Here is a 22,822-nt window from a genome sequence, read left to right as displayed (position 1 = left end):
AAAGCTTGCTGAAAATCATTCTGTATAAAATTGCTATATCTTAGTTTCAAAAACAAAGATTGAGATGAATGAACATGTTTTTTCCAAATCAGTTGTACTGAAGTCTTTTGGAACTTTTTGTAATTTTACGGTCTCTATTTATTTTTCTTTATAGAGCACGCTGACTTTTTGTTTAAACGGATCTGCTCATTTTAGAATTTGAACCTAATATATTCAAGAACATTCGGCATTTAAGTAGAAAACCAAAGGAACAAAGAATATTTTGACAAACCAAGATTTAAAACATAGCTGACTTCATATAAATTTCTACAAAGGTAGCACAGGCCTAGAATATAAGATTATCAACCTGAGGTATGTTCTTTGCATTCTTCTGTTTGTACAAGTGACAATCTACCTGACAGTATCTTATAAAAATCTTAAGTATTTTTATTATATAGGTTGCATTAATATTAAATACAGCATCAGATACACAAAAATACATATATGACCCAGTCTAAATCTGAAGAGTGTCACTGTAGTCCAAAGTACTTTGCAGTTTGCAGCAGGTGACAGGTTACATTTGACCGGTGTAATATACAGAAAAGAGAGTAGACCCCACAGTTGTAAATATTAACTGCAATGTGAAAGTATTTCTTTGTAGTCTTTTCTCCTAACATTCACAGACATCATCAAGAATAACAATGAACATTTCTTAAGACACAAGTGTACGTTTGCAAATTATTCTTGTGCATGAAAGTATGCCCCATTATCAATTCTTAATTCCCTGTGTTAAATAGTTAATTGGCGAAATATTACATCTATAAAAAAAATAGCCTGCTTTTAAAAAAGACTACTTGTAGGTTAAATCATCTCTAATTTAAAAGATAGTCTTCTGTTGAGTGGTTTCATAAAAATAAACATTATTCATGTTCATCCCAGACATCATGCATTTTTTTGAAAAGAACTGTCCTTATACAGTAAGGGATCACTTTTCAAATTTCATTGTACATAATTTTAGTTAACGTGAAAATATACCAGAGACAGTCTCTTCCCAAACAGTCAGAAATGAATTGTTACTCATTTATTTGAAGGATTGCACAAATATATTCTTAGTTCTTTCACACTAGCCAACTACCCTTATATTCTAAGCATTAGATTCTTACATACTTTAAGGCACGTTATAAATGAGGAATCCCTGCTCAGTCCTGCCTCAGAATTATTTATGGCTCCCAAGGGCTTTTGGTCTTTTTGTTTCAGAGTCCTACTGTTAAACAAGAAGACAAGCAACGTTAGAGCAAGGTGGTAAAGAAATTTGACCCATATTAAAAAAAAATAAGGAAATGTATAGTTCTTAATAAAATGAATAATTCCAACTGAACTGCCTTTGCTACTCTAGTTCTGCAATTACACTATGATAACCAGGAATTGAAGCCAAGTCTTTCATCTAGATCCTACCTGTTGAAAGAGGGATGCCAGCTTGTGACTATACTAAATAGCTTACCAATAAGAAAATAGCATATGTGTAACTCTTAAGTCTTATTTGATTTTTTTTAAAAATGTAAACACCATGGAATGTGAAGAACTTAATACCCCACAAGATAGTTGTGATTAAGCACCACAGCAGCTGTCCAACATGAGAAAGACAAACATCCTGCTCTCATGATGTATTGATGCAAGACCTATGTCTAGCAGCACTGGGATTTACTTTCTGCTTTTAGGGGATCCAGGCCCAGTTTTAATTTATCAACGTCATTCTCTTCATTCGGGAAGGCTTTCAGGTTGGCAAGGATGTTTTCCACCAAGAACCGAGCAGCTTCATCAATGTTGATGTTATCCTAAGGAGACCAGGAGACAAGTTAATGCTTTCCTGCACACAAGGATCAAGAGAGTGCATAATGCTTCAGTATAAATACGGTATCTAGATCTCTGCTTTTTAGAGAGACTGTTGGAAGTAATTTATTAATAAAACATGTCACTGTCCTTAGAAATTGTCTTAGTTTACACTGCAGCTGACCTTTGCAGGAATGCAACAAATTGCAGTTGGAGAAAAACTGAATTTATGCTTTCAACATACACTATGTATTGGCTTAGCATCTTTATTAGATTTTCCTCACTGCATGAACCCTGCCAAACAGGCACTAAACATTGTATATGTTCAAACATGACATTGGGATCCGTAAGTTGGTTTATTTGAACTGAGAGAAAGAATTGAGAGCTGCTGGGCTATTTCTTTCTTGATTCACCATGGTAAAAGGCCAAGCAAGACATTCATCCTGCCTTATATGACTACTGGTATATGTAAAAAACGTACGTTCTCTTCACTTGGAAGACTAGAGTTTAATGTCATATTTAGCCAGCATACAGTGTCATAATATACATTAAATAAATCATGATGGTCTTGATTCATACAATATGTTAACTAATAATGTACAGTTAACAGGATTTCAGCATGAAATGGAGCTTAGTTATGTAGCATGAGGCTGTGTATTGTGCAGTATTTTACATTTTTGGTAAACGCATTCAATGAATCCAAGCTCTCCAAGCTAAATAGGAAACCTTCATTTTGTTTGCAAATAATAATAATATTAAAGATTCTAGCTACCAGCAAGAATGAGTTCTTACATTGAAAGAGTATCTGTCATTTCAGATCCATCATGGCAGAACTTGTTAGCTGGCATCCACTCACCTGCTGCCCGCCACATCCTTCACCTTGTTGTATTACTGCTGCATCGCCAGCTGTCCCATTAAAATAAATGGGACTGTTGGTGAGGCAACAGCGAGTCAGAGGAGGAGCCGCTATGGGACAGAGGTGACAGTTGCTCTTTAAAAAATATGATTTAAATTGAGTTGATTTAAATCAAGCTTTTTTACTAGTGATATAAATCATGATTTAAATGATTCAGCCCATTGAATCACAAAGAAATAAACTATGTTACTCCTTGCCAAGTTGTGAGAACATAGCCCAAAAGAAAACCCTTCATTATACTGAGGATGTATTTAGCCACTGAACTTTACAACTTTTTCTCAGGAATAGACTCAAGAAAGAATATCTAGATTTTAATCAAATATCAACTTTTCCATCTCTGAATTTATACTTTTTACTTGTTTATGATAAGTAACAGATTCACAAGTAGGTATTTAAATGCTTGTTCAGAGCAAGGAATGGTGGCTGCCTCTTTCTTTTTTAGACCATATGCACCTGAGCTTTCTGCCAGCAATCACCGTCCCAGGTTGTTGTGGTCTTTTATTAAAAGGCCAGCCTGAGTTTGAGTTTTCTTTTGTTCTACTTTCTTCCCATGAGCATCAACACACACCCCCCACAAAAATTAAGGACCAGATCATTTATGTGCACCATAAAAGAACTAAACGAATGAATGTAAAGTTAAAATATGACTCGAAGGGATTATCCTGCTATGTTCAGCAGCTGGCAAAAATTTTCTTTGTATGCATGCCAAGCATCATTAAATAAATATAGGCCGTAACAAATCATTTGATGTTGGCAACATTTTTAAACCACTTTGATTCAACTTCTCTGAGTAAATTTAAAAAAAGAAAAAGGGGTCATATAATGATGATCAAGCCCTTAATTATTTATTTTCATTGTTGTTATAGACTTTACGGACAATTTATTCCTATTTCATGTTTAGCAATATACAGTAGAACCTATGTTCCAACCAAAAAATTCACAACACCCCCACCCCTCTCGTGGCCGATTTTCCCTTTCACGCCATTTTTTGTAAGCGCCAAATTTCCAAAATTATTTTCTGGTCACAACCAAATCAGTTGGTGACCAAAGTTATGGAATAAATTATGGTTGTGACCAAAGTTTTACTGCAGTTATAAAAGAAGATGAAAAACATAGAATTCCATAAGCTCATTATCACTTTTAAGTTTCCATACTGGATGAAGACTGAAAAAATAGAATTGCAATACATGTACAGGTAAACATAATTTTGCAACATTGGGGCTATTATATTATCAAAAAATGTAGGCTTTCAAAAGAATGGGGAAAGGGCTAACACCATTCAAAAAAATATAGCTGTGTAAGATTTTAGCTTTTTGCTAAAGTAAAGTAAAGTAAAGTAAAGTAAATCCCATTGCTGACAACATCCAGTTACATATCTCTGCCGACTGATCGGTTTGCCTAAACCATTTTAATTTCTTCATTAAAGTTCTTCTTGATTCTTTAAGATCAATGTAACCGATAATATCTAGAAATCCAGAAAGCAAGAAGTTGTGGAATTCTGAATTAGCAGCATCAAACGACAAGGCTGGGTTAGGTCAGCAGATCAGTTCTGAAACACACAGAGAGGTTCTTTTTTTAGGAATAGCCTTACCTTAGCAGAAGTTTCAAACCATCCAGCAAAGCCTCCCTCTTTGCAGAACTGATTCATCTGAGAAGGAGAAGGATTTTGGCTACTGTCTTTCTTCTGGTCACATTTATTGGCAAGTAGAATGGTTGGGATTGGGCTGCCATTGGGGAGCGCTACTTTACTGTCCAAGTCATGTTTCCACTTGGAAACTGCCTCAAATGTTGATCCTCTGGTGACATCAAAAACTACAAAAGCTCCCACAGCTTCTTTATAGTATACTCTGGTCATATTTCCAAAGCGTTCTTGACCTGAAAGATAAATGGGCAAGTATTATAGATTATACTGTGTTTCCCCGAAAATACAACCTACTCAGAAAGTAAGTCCTAGCTTGATTTTTACACATGCAGCCAAAATAAGCCCTACCCCCCAAAATAAGCCCCAATTAAGACTCCACCCACTCCAGGGTGCATGGGTAAAAATTAAGCTAGGGTGGGAACAGGGTGTGGGATGGAGTCGCCCTACTGTTTACATTCGAATAGTTGCAGCCAGGCCTCAAATACCTCAGCCCGTTTCTTCTGCAGCTGGCAAAGCTTTCTTGAAGCCTTTCCTGAAGGCCTCTCTAGCCGATAAGAGAGCTCTAGATCGATCTGGAGTTCTGTTATTCGCTGCAAAGGTCTTCAGGAAAGCCTTGCTGGCCTTGCCATTCGAAGAAGTTCCTGAAGGGTTCTGAGAGTGAAAAGGAGGCTGGAGGCAACGTGCAAAGTGAGGCGAGTCAGTGGACAACACCCCTCCCCGAAAATAAGACCTGGTGCCTTTTTTGGTGGCAAAAAAATAAAATAAGACAGGTTCTTATTTTCGGGGAAACATGGGTAGTATTAAAGATTGCTTCCTTAAAGAGGCTGGGGGAGAATATTTGAAATTCAGCAGAATATTGGAAATTGCAACGATCAAAATACTTGGAGAAGTGGAAGACACTTAATCGGAGTTTTCCTAAATAACTATGGCAAAGTATGGCAAAACAAAGGTTAAATATAAGTTGTCAGGCCTGTAGTTATATTCTTTTTAGGATCTTTGGCCTGCCACACTTTCTTATAATTTTCTATGCTGTTTCATTAGTGTAGTAGTTGGGAGGGGGGAATAGAAAGGAGTAGGATTGTAGAATGGATTGTTGACATTTCTTTGTAGAAGCCAAGGTCATCTTTTGTCTCCGCACCTCGACACCTGGCCGGAAGAAGATGGGTGTACATGCCAGCATGGAAGATGATGATTGGAACATGTGATGGATTTGTGGGTGTGGGGAGAGATCATGAACTTTCAACTGGGTGAACTTACAGGATGTAATTTAGAGTTGGAATTTTCCATAGCCGTGCTAACATGCCTGCGGAATAAATTGCACCATTAAGGATGTTTTGCCTTGGACAATGATTTATTCTGCATGGTATTTAGAACCCTAACATTATTCCAACTCTGTACTTTAAAAATATTTCACTAGCTCCCTGCCCCTATCAAGGGGGAAGGGCTGGTGATGGAAGATCTGGTGATGGGGTCTCGGTATTCCCAATGCTGACCGGGACAGCGTAAATATCAGCGAAGAATAAATGAGAAGCTTTTGGTGATAAGAAGCTGAGTGCGGAACTTCAAAGGCAATGGAATGCTGCTTCCAGTTTAATTGCATCATGAGGAATGCAGGAGGAGACATGACAAGACGAAGGAAAGACGCAGAAATATTTCTTCAGCAAATTGTGAGTGCATACTCCCCCTCCTTCCCCCCAGCTTGGAAACAAGGCTTGGGGGAAAAAACCCCTAGAACAGAGGTTTGGGCTCCTTCCAGACGGCAATAAATGAAATGGCTTGTCACCCTGCAATTAGCTGGGAGAAGGATTCCCTTTCAAAATGGGAATTTCAAAGGAGGCAGGAAGAAGGAATTTTTCCAGCATCTGTCACTTGCAAGCCACCACAAATGGGGCTGCAACCAGTAAATGAAGCAAATTGGGCAGTAAATTGGGCTTTCCTCCCAGGACTTGGATGGAAGAGATGCTACTTACCAACTCCTTTGCCATCAGCATGGGGAAATGCTCCAAGCCAGCAGGGGGCACCTACTTGGCCCATAACTCATCCAAGCCAGCAAAGGGCACCTACTTGGCCCATAACTCCTCCAAGCCAGCAGGAGGGTCCTTGGCACGTAAAACCCCCTAGCCAGCCATCATTGGTTGAGCTGCAACCTGTGAAGCAGGCAACCCCGGGATGGGTCTTAACCCCAGGTCATGGATGGGAGGGATGCCAGTGGGCACCTGCCCTCCCCTCAGCAGATGGCACCATGGCAGAAAGCTGGGCAGTGGCCAACCGAGGGATTGACCTCCCCACCCGTTCCAGTCTCCCCTGCAAGGCCCAAAAAGGTTATTACCAGACCTTCCTACAGAGAAGAATTCTCCATGGAAGAAGGGATTACCAAACAGAGGCCTGCAGTGTGGATGGCGGGAGAATGTGCGCCTGCAAGGCCCCAAGTGGTTCTTACCCCACCTTCCTACAGAGTAGCAATCACCAACATGGAAGAAGGGATTACCAAAGCCAGGCCTGCAAGATGGGAAGCGGGACAAGGTGCATCTGCAATGCCCCAAAAGGTTCTTACTCCACCTTCCTACAGAGAAGCAATCTCCACCATGGAAGAAGGGTTTACCAAGGGGGCAGCTGCAAGTTGGAGAGCAAGGCAGTGTGATGAAACGGTTCCTGAGTTTAGAGATGTAACTAGGTTCCATTCCTCGTGGGGCCCAATTAAATGCCACCATTGTTGTCAACTTGGCCACAGAGCGTCAGAGTGCTTGGCTCCAGCCCCAATGCCACAAACGTGCGCACCAACCACCACGGCAGTAAAGAGAGGGTCCCAGATGCCACCACAGAAGAGTCATCTGGGCCAACAACCTCTGGAAGAGGATCCCCAACTTAAGGTGAGGAAGTGTCCTACCAAGGGGGAGGCCTTGGAAGAGGAAAAGGGCAGACATTCTCCGGAGGAGGATCCCCAACTTAAGGTGACAAAGAGTCCAACTAAGGGGGAGGCCTCGGAGGGGGAAAAGCCTAAACGACCTCTGGAAGAGGATCCCCAACTTATGGTGATGAAGAGTCCTACCAAGGGGGAGGCCTCGGAGGAGGGAATTGCCGAAGAACAAATGTGTGTACCAGTCGCCATGGTGGTAAAGAGAGGGCCCCAGATGCCCGCACAGAAAAGTCATCTGGGCCAACAGCCTCTGGAAGAGGATCTCCAACTTAAAGTGACAAAGTGTCCTACCAAGGGGGAGGCCTCGGAAGAGGAAAAGGGCAAACAATCTCCAGAGGAGGATCCCCAACTGAAGGTGACAAAGAGTCCAACTAAGGGGGAGGCCTCGGAGGGGGAAATGCCCAACCGACCTCTGGAAGAGGACCCCCAACTTCAGGTGACGAAGAGTCCTACCAAGGGGGAGGCCTCGGAGGAGGAACAAGGCCAGCCGTGGATGATTGGATCCAAGAGCCCAGAACCTACAGCACCTGCAGCAGAGAGCCCGAAACGGCCATGGGAAGAGGTCACAATGGACTTCATCATGGAACTCTCAGACAGCAGTGGGCATAAAGTAATTTGGACTGTTATTGATTTGTTTTCTAAGCAGGCACACTTCATTGCTTGCTCAGGATTGCCATCTGCAAACGAATTAGCGAAAATGTTTGTGAAACACATTTATCGCCTGCATGGAGTACCCAAGAGGATCATTTCAGACCGCGGAGTCCAGTTCACAGCCAAGTTCTGGAGAGAGGTCCTGAGATCCATTGGGTCCACACAAGAACTGAGCTCAGAGGTTCATCCCAGCATGAACGGCGCAGCAGAGGGAGCCAATGCGGTGGTGGAACAATACATCAGGTGTTTTGTGGACTATCAGCACGACAACTGGTCGGATTTGCTACCCTTCGCCGAAGTGGCGTACAACGATGCGGTCCACAGCAGCAGAGGATTAGCGGGTTTCCAGATTACCAGTGGCATGGAAGTTGTTGCTATGCCTGAGCTGCCTAGAGAACCTCCTTCTTTCATGTCTTTGAGTGAATGGATGGACATGCTAAAGAAAGGATGGGAGAATACGAAGAAGGCTCTAGCAGTTGCGGCAGAAGCCTACCAGAAGCAAGATGATCAACTTCGCTCGCTCCAAAACCCCTACCGTGTGGGGGACAATGTTTTTGTATCTACCAAATACATAAGATTAGAAATGCTTAGCAAGGAATTGGGTCCAAAATTTCTAGGTCCATTCCCAATAGTGAAGATAGTTAACTCAGTTACAGTTCAACTCAGTCTACCCAGAAGTCTAGGGGAAATTGACCCAGAATTTCATTGTAGCTTGTTGAAACCAGTAATTGGGTCTAACAGAAGAGCATCCACCCAAGCTCAATCTCCTCCTTTAGTGATGGAAGGGGAAACACAATCTGAGGTGGAAAAAATTGTAGATTTTAGGCTGAATAGGGGTTGCTTACAGTACTTAGTGCATTGGAAGGGTTACCCTTGGCCTGAAGCTAATTGGGTGAACAGGGGGAACCTAAAAGTGGAGAAGTTAGTAAAGCAATTCAATGGGAAGTTTCCCGAGAAGTCAAGGGGTTCCCCTGGGTGGAGAAGAGGTGGTTAATTTTGTTATGTTAACTTTTATGTTATTCTCTTTGCAGGAAACGTTTTTCTTTTGAGGAGAGGCCGCCTGTCAGGCCTGTAGTTATATTCTTTTTAGGATCTTTGGCCTGCCACACTTTCTTATAATTTTCTATGCTGTTTCATTAGTGTAGTAGTTGGGAGGGGGGAATAGAAAGGAGTAGGATTGTAGAATGGATTGTTGACATTCCTTTGTAGAAGCCAAGGTCATCTTTTGTCTCCGCACCTCGACACCTGGCCGGAAGAAGATGGGTGTACATGCCAGCGTGGAAGATGATGATTGGAACATGTGATGGATTTGTGGGTGTGGGGAGAGATCATGAACTTTCAACTGGGTGAACTTACAGGATGTAATTTAGAGTTGGAATTTTCCATAGCCGTGCTAACATGCCTGCGGAATAAATTGCACCATTAAGGATGTTTTGCCTTGGACAATGATTTATTCTGCATGGTATTTAGAACCCTAACATAAGTATTATAAATTAAGAGTGAATAGTATATAAAATATTTAATGCATACCAGTTCAAAATATAAATGAAATTTTATTCACATTTGAGGACTGAGAAAGGAACAGAACTGTGATGGCGAACCTATGACACGTGTGTCAGAGATGGCATGCAGAGTCCTCTCTGTGGGCACATGCACCGTCACTTGCTGCTTTTCCGGGTTCCATTGTGCGCATGCCCACTGGCCAGCTAGTCTGGCATGCATGTGCACCGGCAGCTGCTCTCTTCCGTGCGCTCCAGTTTTGGCACTTGGTGCCGAAAAGGTTAACCATCACTGGAATAGAATATAATTTGTTCTGTCTAAATTTGAGTATGTACATTGTCCTAGACACGTGATGTACACAATTATGTAAAGGTAGAGATATACACAGCAAAAAACATTGATATATTTAGGACCCAGCAGTCTTAGAGATCTATGGATGAAAAGAATTTGTATTTTTGTAGGAGACATAGCAGAGCCAGGGGGAGAAGTTAAACAAGGCATCAGTTTAGAATTGTTACATAGCCACAAAAGAACGAAGTCCAATCCCTTTTGAATGCCATTAATGCTTATCTAGTTCTGTCCAAGTGCTAAACACTAGTCTGAGCAGATTCCTGTGCATAGACTATAGTAATAAACCAATTAAGTAGAACTTTCATGTGTGAATCTGGTTTTTCATGCTGACATTTGAGAACCATTTAGAAAATTCCTTGACAGGCCTAAAATTGGTTCCACTTAAAATCTGCCTTCAACTTCACAATAATGTAACTGTTTATGGAGAAATCAGTTGAGAATAAATCCAAACAAATATTCATGACAGAAAATTCATAGTTGCATATAATTTTAATTATGTAGTCATGATCTTCATGAATAGTTCATAAAAAAAGAGTTGAGAATGCTTGAGTTAACACAGATATATTTACTAAAATGGTTGAATTCAGTAAATTACCAGAGAAATAAATATAAATGTTGAGGTGCTAAAGATCAGGTACTTGTCAAACCAGATATTTTAAGTGTTCAGTATCATGAGTATCAATAAAAGGAATTCCTTTAAGCCCTTCATGTTTCCAGAAAAATGAGAAGAAAATAAAATGTTCTTAATATATTCATTAATGACATCTAAGAATTTCTTTCTGGAATCCAAAATAATTGGATTAATTCTACTCTGGGCCTTCATATACAATAGTAATAGTTCATGCTCAAGTAAGCAAATTGTGCGATAACTGAGAATGTGTTATATTTCTTATAACAGAAATAATAACAGTGATAGGATATGAATACCTATGGCCGTGAACCTATGGCATGCATGCCACAGGTGCCACACGGAGGCCTCTCTGCCAGCACGCAAGCCCCAGCTGAGCTCCACCAAGCATGCTCCGACGGCCAGATGATTTTCAGGTCTCTGAAAAACACTATACAAGCCATCGATATACATCCAATAGGAACAGGAAGTGCCTCACAGGAGCAGATAGAGGTAAATCCTAGAGAGGCAGGAAATGCATCACAAACAATGGAGATGAATGCTAGAGAGGAATAAAGCTGCATACAAAGCTGACATAACTCCTGTAACAGCGTAGGCATTCACAGGAGGGAGTGCAGGGAGGGGGAGGCGCCACCGCACATCATTTTTGGTCCCAGAAGGCTTCAGGGAGGCCTGCTAAACCCAAAATGAGGCATAGGGTGTGTGTATGTGTCACATGCGCATGTGCAGCGGAGGTGCGTATTATATTATGGGTGTAGGCATGCATGCCCACACTGTCATGTGAGTGCGTGCACTTTTGCCACACAGTGACAAAAAGGTTAGCCATCATTGACCTATGGGTTACAAGTATATGGGATATATGTCAGGCATCTGGGTTTATAAGCTCAGCTTTATAACAACAGATATCCTGTAATGTAGTCAGCCTCCTGCTTCTGCTGAAACAGAATGTATCATCTCTGGTCTTGTCACAAACACCTTTCAACGGATTACATAATACATATGAATCACAACACAAAGATTGAGCCATAAAGCCAATAATTAAATATCAGGGTGAGAAGATGTTGAACTCCTTCTATTAGAATTTTAAACAAGCTGTTCCCAAGAGAGCAAGATAAATATTTGATTTAATGGACTTTAGTTTAGCAGATTGGGGATTTAATAAAAAAAAATCTTTTGGAATTTTGTCCACATTTCTGAAATCAATTGAATTTTCCCCAAACAAGTTAAAATCCATTGTTTGATAAACAAGTTTGGACAGTTTCCCTCAAAAACAGATGTTCACTATTCTATATTATCCTTTTTTCTTTAAAATCCATTGAATTGGGAGGAAAGAAACCCAGCAGTACCCCTGACTTAGATGCAATATATTCTGGGTCAACACTAACAATCTCTAAAGTTTGGGGGATTATTACAATTATTATGATCAATGAATCATATTTTCCCATACAAGAGTGTTTTGAGGGGCTGAAAAAAAGCCATTTGTAATTTAATGGACATTTGATTTTAACAGACAACTTTCTCTCCATTTGTCTGTTTTACCATGAGTTGCAAATATTATAATGCATAGGTTCAGCAACTGTGAAGCAAACTCAGCGAATTCTCAAGGTTTCAATGCCTAAACAACCATAGTAAAAACCTACGCAATGCTGAGAAAGCAAACATGGACTATATTTAAGAGATTGTTTAGGCAAAAGGCAAATCTCGACTCCTCCATACAACTATCTCTTAACCCTAATTCAGTCAAGGCGAAGTACAGATGTAAATAACTGCCAACTTATTTCTTCCTGAATAAAAACTTGAACGTGTTCTTTGTCCCATTGAAAAAAAAAAACCTACAGAAACAAACCCAAGAGAACCCACAGCTGAATCCTCCGTTTAATAATTAAGTTGCCACCAGATGACATAAGAATTTAAAAAGACAAAAATTAAAAAAGCCCGTGGCAACCCTGCCAAGCTTAGTGATGCTGCCGGGATCAGTCAGTACATAAAACTAGATGGCTTAATTAAAGTTTATAAGCTATAGTACATATGCTGTATGAATTTTATTTAATGATCCTCACATTCATACTTACTCACTTTCCTTTCCCGGAAATACGACCAATTCTAGGTTTTTGGCCTGAGGCCCTAGGCCACTGTACATTATTGGATAGCTAGTTTCACCAGCTATCCCTGTAGCAGTGTCTTCTATATATGTACACAGATGGTTGAAAGGTCCTGAAGCCTATGCGCTCAACCTTCAAGTGGTTTCTTTGCTCCATGCATTTATTAACATTGATGCATGAACGGTGTTAATTTTGCCTCTTGCACAACTATGCATTGGTATCAATATCAAATTTTGTGTGGCTTCACTTCTCCTTTCTACCTACACAGTATTTATGTTTGTAGCAACAATAGTAGTAGTCTACATGATCTTTAAAAACACACACGCATGCTCCTGAAACACTGAACATTTTCTTTCATTTTGTAAGAAAGAATAACCTACTTTTTTTTGTTGAACCTAATTAATGAAATAGTAGTATTGCTTTATCACATGCTCCAGCTGAACGTGTCTGAAAAATAGTAACTTTGTAAGCCTGGAAAAGAACATGGCAGCTTTAACAATTCCAAAGGGATGCTTTTTACACGTTTCTGTCTTTTCAAAAACACATTTTTTCAAATGATTTGCAGAATTCTAATAGCTAATTCCTAAAAACAAAACTACAACTCTACATTTACAAAGTCTAGGCTGACCTTTTTGGTGTTGACTGCTGAAAGCGTGCGTGCACACCCATAATGCAATGCGTGTGCAACCCTCCGTGAGCCCCACTACCTGCGCATGCATGTGTGACCCCATGTGCCCCTGCCCATACATGTGCAACCCCATGCATGCACATCCGACCCCCGTGCGCCCCAGCCCTACATATGTGAGTGCATCTCTTGCATGCGCCCCCTCCTCACATGTGCCTCCTGCATGCACCCCGCCCATGCACAACAGGGACCCGAAAACCAGCTGGCCGGCGGGAGGCATGTGCACATGCGCAGTGGAGCTGAGCTGGGGCGACAGCTCGCATGCCCGTAGAGAGGGCTCTGCGTGCCACCTGTGGCATGCATGCCATAGGTTCACCATCACAGGTGTAGGCAATTCTAGTGTCATTTCTTCCCATGATATTCCTTTTCTCCATCTGCTCTTTCAAAATTTACCTTGATAATGACTGCAACTGAAATTAATAGCTCTACACAATAATGTGGGAGATTTTAGAACCCATGGTGAAGAAGTACTCTCATTATTCTAGTTCATTATAAAGTAGGATTTCTGTAAAATATCTAATGCGATAGGTTTAAAAATCTAAGCCTCAAAGTGACGGATCTGTTACAGCTCTTTTTCTTTTTGCTTAATGAAATGTAAAATGACATTGAAGTTCTTAAGCAACAGGGAAAGACCAGCTAGAACAGTTAGAGAAATGACTCAATTTATACCAGAGGCAGTTGTAACCTGCAGTGTGTGCTTCCTCCTAGTTCCTTTAAAGAGATTGAACAACTTTTTACCCCATTCCAAAAGCTGCATGTTACAGGAAAGAAGGGGGGGGGAGAACAATTTTCTGCATCAGAGCTGTCACTTTACTGTTTGCCAAAGCAGCTTACAATCTGCTTCTGCATTCAGTCCATCAGGAAATTGCACAATTATGAGGGGGAAAACCCTATGCCTTTATATCAGTTGCAACTTGTAAAATTTCAAGGCATTGAGTTATCAGAATAAGTGAATTTTTCACAATTTTTAGATAATAGTGGCATTATTATAATTCTTAGATTTAACTATGTTTACTTGTAAATTATCCCAGGATTCTCTGGAATTCTGTTTATACTTGCAGCAGCTGCATAATGCTTAAAATTGTTTTAATAAATGATGCAGATTTGCATTTGTATACTCACAACACATTTGCATTAAAAATGTTCAGAACTGAATCAAAACCATGAAATAATTCTATTTGACACATCCTAGTCTTCAGTATAAATCTATGTGTCACCAGTGTAATTCAAAAGCATTATATTTACATTTTGGGATTGCAGCTTCTCAGGTATTAGCTTCTGCTGTTTAATTTCTTTCCAAGAACTGAATTATTTTCTAAAGAAGAAAGAACAGCAATTGAGGAAAGAAATAGCCTTTGGTTGATATTGTGCATATTTTCTTCCAAAAAGGTAATGGTAATGTACACAATAAATTTCATTCCATTTTATATTCACATCTCTTTACAGCAGTAGCTTAAAATGACCAGACAGCCATTATAACCAAGTGGGGGAATTGTACCTATAGTAAGTGTCTCCAAGCCTATGTCTGTGTGCCTTCCGGTCAGTGTTAACTCTGAGTGAATGCCTCTTTTGTTGCAGTTTTCAGAAGTGGTTTTCCATTGACTCCTTCCTAGGGTTGAGAGAGTGACTGACTGGCCCAAAGGCTTTGTGCCTAAGGAGGGACTAAAACTCACAGGATCCCAGTGGTGCCTTAACCATAACATCAACTGGCTTCTACTCAAGCCGACATTTGCTATTATTGCTGAACATTTGTGTGCTAAAATCTTATTTTGTAATCCAAGTGATCTTTCCATTTGGCCAGGCATTTCAGTTCCATTGTGCAGAGTGCTCAGAATTTACATTAAACTATTTTATTTTGTGTGGGTCTGCTTTTTCATTGCACTATTGATTTTGCTCTTTTTTCTTATTGTGTATAGGATCATCAAATCACACAATTTCTTCACAGATCTGAAAACAAGAAACACGCTTTGTTGTACAACTGAAAAAATAATGACAGATGAACAGATTAAAAAGACTGCACTCATTTCCATGCCTTCAATTTTTTTACTAACCACCTGAAGCTGAAGAAGCAGAAAAATTCTACTGAGCAGCCAGTAACTGACACTCATGCATTTGCAAAGCTGTATGATGGTGAAAAAGGCAGGACTTTTGTAGAACAGAATTTGTTGCCAGATGTACTGCATTAAAATTCCTACAATCAGGAGTTAAGATGAACTTTGGAGGAAGCCAAGATGAACAAGGCTGTTATAAAACAACACAACTTGGGAAACTACTCTCCCTTATTTGCTCTGTTAAAGCTTCAAACCTAGTCAAATCACATACACTGCATGCAGAAAAAAGCCCTTCCACAGGTTGAAGATTTAGTATAGGCTTTTATTATTTATTTATAGTCTCTCTAGTTTATTTTCCCAGATGTATAATTCATTTTTGAAAATTCCTCTCTACTCATACATTGAACATTTGTTCTTTATTTTAAAGGACTCAAATTTCTAGTACATTGACAAAGAAAAAGATTTTTATTAAAAAGTCTTGCTTTCTTAGAAGCAATCTGAAAATGTGCTAAAATGAAGACTAGAGGATTTTCATTCACAAGGGTTTCCTCATGTGATAATGGAATGAGCAGTCACTTCCGTATTCTACCATGCCCTTCCACAACATAAAACTAAAGCAACAAGCCGCAGGAATTCCTTCATGCGTCAAGCACTTCTTAGCCATGTATTCCTGAGGTCTTCTGTAGTACTCAGCCCGCATTGGGAGAGCAGCTCAAATACAATCTGCTTTTGCAGAACCCATTAATGTAAGTTAAGCAGGCAAATTATTTGGACCAAGATCAAAAAAGCTACTTTAGACATACTTGGGTATTGGCACTCCCCCAGAAATAGCTTCTCTCAACAGCTGACTCTCAAGTCGTATCAAAGCATAGAACCCAACATGATCCCACTTTAGAAAGGCATTCACTGAATTTTACAGGATGAATCAAGGGGGGAAAAGGCTGAAGAGTTATAGCAAGAAATTGATTAAAAGATGTGGTTCAACACCATTATCAATCTCTTTCCCAAGTAATTTTTTCAGTAAACAAAGATGTATTAATTTATGATCAATGGTGGGTTGCTCCTGGTTTAGCCAAACCGGTAGTAGTAGCGGTGGGAGGCGTCGCCCACCCACCCGGATGCTTCTATGCATGTGCAGAAGCATTGCGCACACAGGGAAGCATGCCTCAACTGGTAGTAAAAATATTTGCAACCCACCACTGTTTACAATCCACTATAAATTTGGGAGATGAGAGACTGGTTATATCTATTAAAAATAGTAAAAATCAGATTAAAAATCTAGGCCTGTGTTAACAGGGGGGGGGGGAATACCCTATTTGCATAAGAATTAGTATGTCTCCTTAATTTCAGTACTTTTCCATTTGATGGGGTAGTTGTTCTCTTGGAACTACAGTGTGAACTCAGTCTTGTCCAAACAGTATCTTTCAAACTCTATAATCGCCAGTTAGAATAGTCACTGAGTTTACTGGCAAGGGTTAGGAGAATTAGAAATCTAGCAGATTTAGAAAACACTAGGTTGGGGAAGGCTGATGTTCTTCTATAAAGATAGTGATGTCCCTATTGCCCACACTTTTAACTTCTATCTAGGAGTTTATTTTAACTTTTTTTTCCAAATATGACTTTCCTCCTTATATTTAAATGGTACAGCCATGTTTTTTTCTCTACAAGCTTTAAAATGGAAGATACCTAGTTTGGTTACATTAGCATTGTTTGGGCAGTGCTTTCCACAATCATCTAAAAATAAAGCCAATGGCAGAATCTGTACATTATACAAACCCTGATGGGGTTTTCCCAAAGGTGCTTTTACAATGGCAACTAGACTTTCTTGGGGTTTGCTTGTTTTTTAAAAAACATTTTGTTTCTCATCAAAGAAGCTTCTTCAGTTTAACTTGGATGAGACGTGAAACGTTTTCAAAGAAATAAAAACAAGAAAGTCCAGTTGCCTTTTGGAAAAGCACCTTTGGAACAAATGTGACCTGGATGATTGACAATCTCTACAGACATAATATGGTTTCCTTTTCTTTGCTTTAGTTCTATGCACAAACCAAGGTTTATGGTTTATAAAACTGGCCTAACACTGTATAAACCTTGGCCACTATGGCTTATTCTACACACTACACAGACTGACACACTCACATGTGTTACAGTAAAAATGTGTTCTTTCCCTACCTTGGAACAATATACAAGTATTTCAATTAAGAAAGTTTGATTTATATTGAACAGTAATGTACTTATAAACTGACAACTTTCTTTTCTGCTTATATAAGCACTCAAGTTGGCTATCAAGAATAGTGCAATAAAGCTTATAGAAGGGCATTCTTGAGACCACAAGACAGAATACATATGCACTGTATATGCCCAACCTCTTAACCAACCTGAATAAAAACTAGCAGGTGAATTTAAGCAGCAGGTACTAGGTTGATATGTGTTAACTTTGTTTAAGCTTTGGAGCACTTATTTTCTATTTTGGGCAAAGATGTTGTGTGATCCTGCCTGTTAGGCTAATTTATGGCTCAGCTGTGCAAATACAGAAAATCATTTAATTAAGCAACCAGGTAAAATATGTTTCAGGAATGTAGCCAAACCGAAAAAGCTCTCTCCTCAATTTGCCTGCTTTGCAGACAAGGAATTCCCAATCCTAGCCTTTTCCCCTTCCGCATAAATCTGCTTAGCTAGCATGGCCAATAGTTAGGATGGATTTATAGTTCATCCCAGCCAAAGGCCACCAGCAAGAAGTAATTAGACAGAAGGCAGAAGTCTCCTAAAGGAGCAGTATTGCTGGTAAGCTTTATTGGCAGATTGCCTGCATGTACCCAACACACTAATAATTCAATTGTGTTGAAGTTTTGAAAAGATGCCATTGGTGAAGTTTGAAAAAGAGTGAAAGGCGTTTCAGAAAACTCAATATAAAACCAACTAAACCTGTTGTGGATAGGCTACTCTGTAAGAAGTCAGTAAACCACAAAAAGCAGTATCAAGCTTATTATCTACTAGGCACAGACTGATTAATTTCTTAAATCCTTATATGTTCCAGGAAAATTGTTGTGCTATATACCACATAATCTCTACTCCCACACTACATTTACAAATAGGAAGCATCACTCATGAATAGGTCGGGGATGCTAACATGTCCTTTTCTTTGCCATACAATTAACCCAGCATGTCAATGAAGAACTAATGTGATTTTTCTGGAGGAAATCATTCTGACTTTGAAGGTTAGGTGTAACCTCATTTTAACAATACTATAGGTAGCCCATGCTTAAGGACCAGAATCTTAATCATGGCGCAAAGTGGTCATTAAGCAAGATGCCATGTGACCATTTTACTTAATAACCACACTCAGCACTCCTAGTTGTGCTTGTAAAGCAAGTTGGTGGATCATTAAGTGGAATCCCAAGTAAGGGATGTGGGGTGCCTCAAGGGACTGGGGGAGCCTCAGAGCAGACTCTATACTCAGGAGCTGAAAATTCTTTCTGTCAGATTCCAAGCAGGATTTTCAACCCCTGAAAAAGAGACACCTTCATTTGCCTGAAAAAGAGACGCCTGCATTTGCGGGTCTTTGTCACCCCAAGGAACTCCCCATTGCTTGCTGTACTTTATTATGTTGCCATTCCTCAGAAGCTGAAAATCTTCCTTGCCAAAACCCAAGCAGCATTTTCAGCCAGTAAGCAGGGAAACACTCATATGGGTCTGCCCGGGCCTCCCCCTGCCTTAAGGCACCCTGTACTCTTACCTTACTTACTCTTACCTTATCATACTGCCTCTCTGCTCTGGGGTTGCAAATCTTCTATGGCTGAAAAATCTTCCTTGGATTTGGGGACAGACCTTTTCAGTTAGAGGGGGAGACTCCTCTCAGCAGATGGCATTGGCTCGCAATCTTCCATGACAGCTTCCCAATTGACTTTCTGGGGAAGCTAGCAGGAAAAGATTTCCAATGGCAATCACATGATTACCAGGCACTTGGCATGTCAGCCATAATTGTGAATGGGTTGCCAGGTGTCCAGATTCCAATTACATGACCATGGAGTGCTGCAATGGCCATATCTTTGGTCATATGGGTTCGGAAAGTCCTTTGTTCAGCACCTTCATAATATTGGTTGTTGAATGAATGATCATTAAATAAAGACTACCTATAGTACAGACTTTAAGACAGTCATGAAGCAGACTTCATGCTAAAATATTTTTCCCTTCTAGTGTGCCTCATCCTATTTTTAACACTTTACCTAAAGAAAAATAAAGCAAATTCATATGGCCTTTTGTGATGTCCTAAAATTTATTAACTACAGTAAAAAGATTTCTCATTTGTGAAGAATTTTAAGTTCAAAAGATTTATAGTTTAAGGCTGTAAATAGAGCAGACTGTAATTACATTCAGACACATGAAGTGAAAAAAAATTTCTCGTACTTTTCAGTTTTATTTAGTATCTTCTTGTTGAACCTAGAAGGCTTACACGCTATTATGCTCTTTTGAGTTGATTTAATAAATTATTGGCCTGATATGGATTAAAAGGATTTAAATGAACAATCTCATGTTATTTGATTCCTATAATGGGAATTATAGTCTGAACCAGTTTAGTCAGCTTCTTTCACTGGACAATCATTTTATTTTTAATGTTTTAGAAATCAGCTTTAAACAAAACTTACTCTCTAATACTTAACCATACTCTTCTATATGCCTCAAAGATTGACAATTTTGATGGTGTACTAGCTGAACATTTTTGCCTTTGTATCTCAAGTGTGGCAATATATGGATACAAAGACAGAAGACTAGGCAGTTGTGCAGAATGACTATCACATGTTGTAACTGGAGTCACACCCTTTTATAAAAAAAATTGCAATTTGTGGAGAACTACATTTGGTTCATGAGAACATTCAATACTGCTAACAAAATGCCACCTGTAAGTCCTATACTACATCAACTGTCTTTCTCATATATTACATATGTACTCACACACTGTTATTCAGATAAAGCAATAACTAAACTGTTAAATATATTCATGTGGCAACTGCTAGCACTCTTATTCCCCTGAAACTAAAATACCAGTAGAAGGGGCCTAGCTGGATCATGGGGAAATATGTCTCTATTGCTTGCAAAATCTGATAAATGATTTTGCAAGCAATCTGCAAACAATACCAAGTTTTCCAGAGCAATACTCATAATATGCAAACACATCTTTGAACAAGGATTTTATAGATGTAAAAAGATATCGCATTATTTTCCATTTTTTCTCAAAAGTTTATTTCCTACCATTGGGATACATTATTACCTAATAGTTTTATTAAATAGATTTTTAAGCTTTAAAAATGAAAACCTCAATTGAAAGGACGATTTGTAAAAAGGCTGCAAAATGTTTGTTGCATGCTGGCTAGGGAATTTTAGGAGTTGAATTCCTCACATCTTAAAATGGTCAAGATTGAGAAATGCTGCTTTAGCCACTCCACTTACATGATAGTCAGTAGTTCACAAACGCATATGCCTTTTATAAAATGCATTACTCTAAAAATTATCAACCCTAATATCTAGCTGTAATTCCCACGTTGTCACTTAAACACAGGCCCCAAATAATCTACTTACACCCAGTTTTAGGAGCAAGATTAGAGTCTAGAATATGTCTCATTTAATTCTGTAAAAAGGTTTAAAGGCAGAATTGGATAAGTATCTAAGGGACAAGTAATTTAATTTGACTTATCCATAAGATCACACAAAACAGAGCAGTATAAAACTTCATACTAAAGTTCTCTGCAATTTACCACTTCCAGAACTTCAAATAATGAAAAAAAAGCAAGCTGAGAAAAAGTCCCAGTTTACTGACCAGGAGAGCAAATGTCATAAATCTCACAATTGCTTTTCAGATATTTACTATTTTCAAAGTGACCACCAGTAAAACACACAAAGAAATCTCTTCCAGTTCTTCTGCAGACTATCTGGAAAGTTATAAATGAAACACCAAAGTAGGTGTGCTTTCCTAACCCATGCCATAGCTGTCACTATCAAACAGATGAAGCTTTCCCATCATCAGTATGAAAACAAGTTTTACTCTTTTGGAATTCTACTATCAAACAGCTGCTCAGAAAACACTTGGCCAGAGGGGAGGAGGGCTGTTTAAAGCTGGAAATGTTAACAAAATCCTTATATATTTGTCCATCTTTAAAATTTGTGTAAATGTTTATTAACCTCTGGCATTTTTCCTGAATGAATTACCCCTTCTTCAAAGAACAAAAGGAAGTGGGTAAACTAAAGAAAAAAAAACTCCTATGTATTTCAGTGTACATACAAGGTGTAAATCTACACAGGATAAAAGATACTAGTAAGTGTATTCCAAACAAATAGATTCTTCCAAGTTAGAGCAAAACATACTCCCAGAATCCTTAACAAGCTCCCTCCTCTCAGGAGCTCAGCGTAGTACAATTCAACCCAAGCACAATTTCTCATACTTTCTCTCGAGCTATATAGAAAGGAGCAAACGGGACGGATTTTAGAATTGAGAAAAGGACCCGAAGTCGAAGCCTCCCCCAATTCGCTTCAGGGCAACTCAAGGTATTATGCCCCGTGGTCTTTATCTTATGGAAGGAAGCCAGTTGCAACTTGCTCACAAGGTCTCAGAACATGCAAAGTGACTTTCCCCTTCCAGCTGAAGAAATCCAGTCTGGCCAGATTGTCCATTTTCCAGAAAGCCCAATTTCTCCTGCCCTCCCCCCCCCCTCTTTCTCTCTCTCACCTGCGATGTCCCAGAGCTGCAACCTGACCAGAGTCCTGGTGTCCCAGTTGAGGACTTTGAGAGCGAAATCCACCCCGATGGTAGCCCGGTAGTGCTGAGAGAAGAGCTGGTGGACGTAGCGCTTGATGATACTTGTTTTGCCGACACCCAGCTCCCCGATGACTAAAACCTTAAAGAGATGTTCCCGGTTCTCAGGCACTCCGACACCGCCTCTCTCTGCTCCAGCCATTCCGGCTTCGCCACTCAGCCCGGCTTCCACCCTCCTCGACCCGCGCTCGTGGGAAAGCCCAGTACTGGCGGGAGCAAGGAAGGAAAGAGGGGGAGCGCTCCCTCTCGCGTGGATTTCCCCCCGCCCCACCAACTCCGGGAGTTTTCTTTGTCCAACGCCGCTTCTTTGGCGGGAAGAGATGTTCCCCACAGCCGGCAGGGACGGAGGAAAAAAGAAGGCGGGAACCACCTGACTGGAGTCACAGGACGCGGAAACCCGGCGAGTTATAAAACTTGTGAAAGGGGGCGGAGGCCGTTCGCTCCCCCTCTTAGAGGCGCTTCTTCGCTAGGGGAGGAAACAGGCAAAAAGTGCATTTTGCTTGGCGGCTTTTATTTTGAAAGGAAAGCAGCGCGGCGCGGGGGGGGGGGGGAGCTGCGCGGAGAAACATCAGCCAAGCGGGAGAAAGGCGTAGCCAGCTGTGTACTCTTCGATGCTCGCTGCAGGCGGAAACATGGAGTAAAATCCCTCCGGCGAGGCGGATGGAGGAAAACAACAGCGCTTGTCTCTTAGTAGCTCGGTTGCTACACTATAGGGTCGAATCGCCTTTTGCATTAGAATGCAATAGAATAGCAGAGTGGGAAAGG

At 40.1% G+C, this 22,822-nt stretch overlaps 1 protein-coding gene across 1 annotated transcript; it reads right to left on the bottom strand.

The window, feature by feature from the left end:
• Positions 1 to 405: 405 nt before the first annotated feature.
• On the bottom strand, positions 406 to 22,528 carry RAB32 (RAB32, member RAS oncogene family). The gene is made up of 3 exons (XM_081943020.1): positions 21,971 to 22,528; positions 4,317 to 4,600; positions 406 to 1,814 (listed from the first exon to the last, which is right to left on the bottom strand). Exons 1-3 carry the CDS (start codon positions 22,197 to 22,199, stop codon positions 1,665 to 1,667), a joined length of 663 nt encoding a protein of 220 aa, XP_081799146.1. The 5' UTR covers positions 22,200 to 22,528; the 3' UTR covers positions 406 to 1,664.
• Positions 22,529 to 22,822: the final 294 nt, after the last annotated feature.

This window comes from Natrix helvetica (genome assembly GCF_964273705.1).
Source record: "Natrix helvetica genome assembly, chromosome: 2".
Lineage (NCBI taxonomy): Eukaryota > Metazoa > Chordata > Lepidosauria > Squamata > Natricidae > Natrix > Natrix helvetica.
The sequence above is the reverse complement of the archived record's forward strand: the minus strand, read 5'-3'. Positions and strand labels throughout refer to the sequence as shown.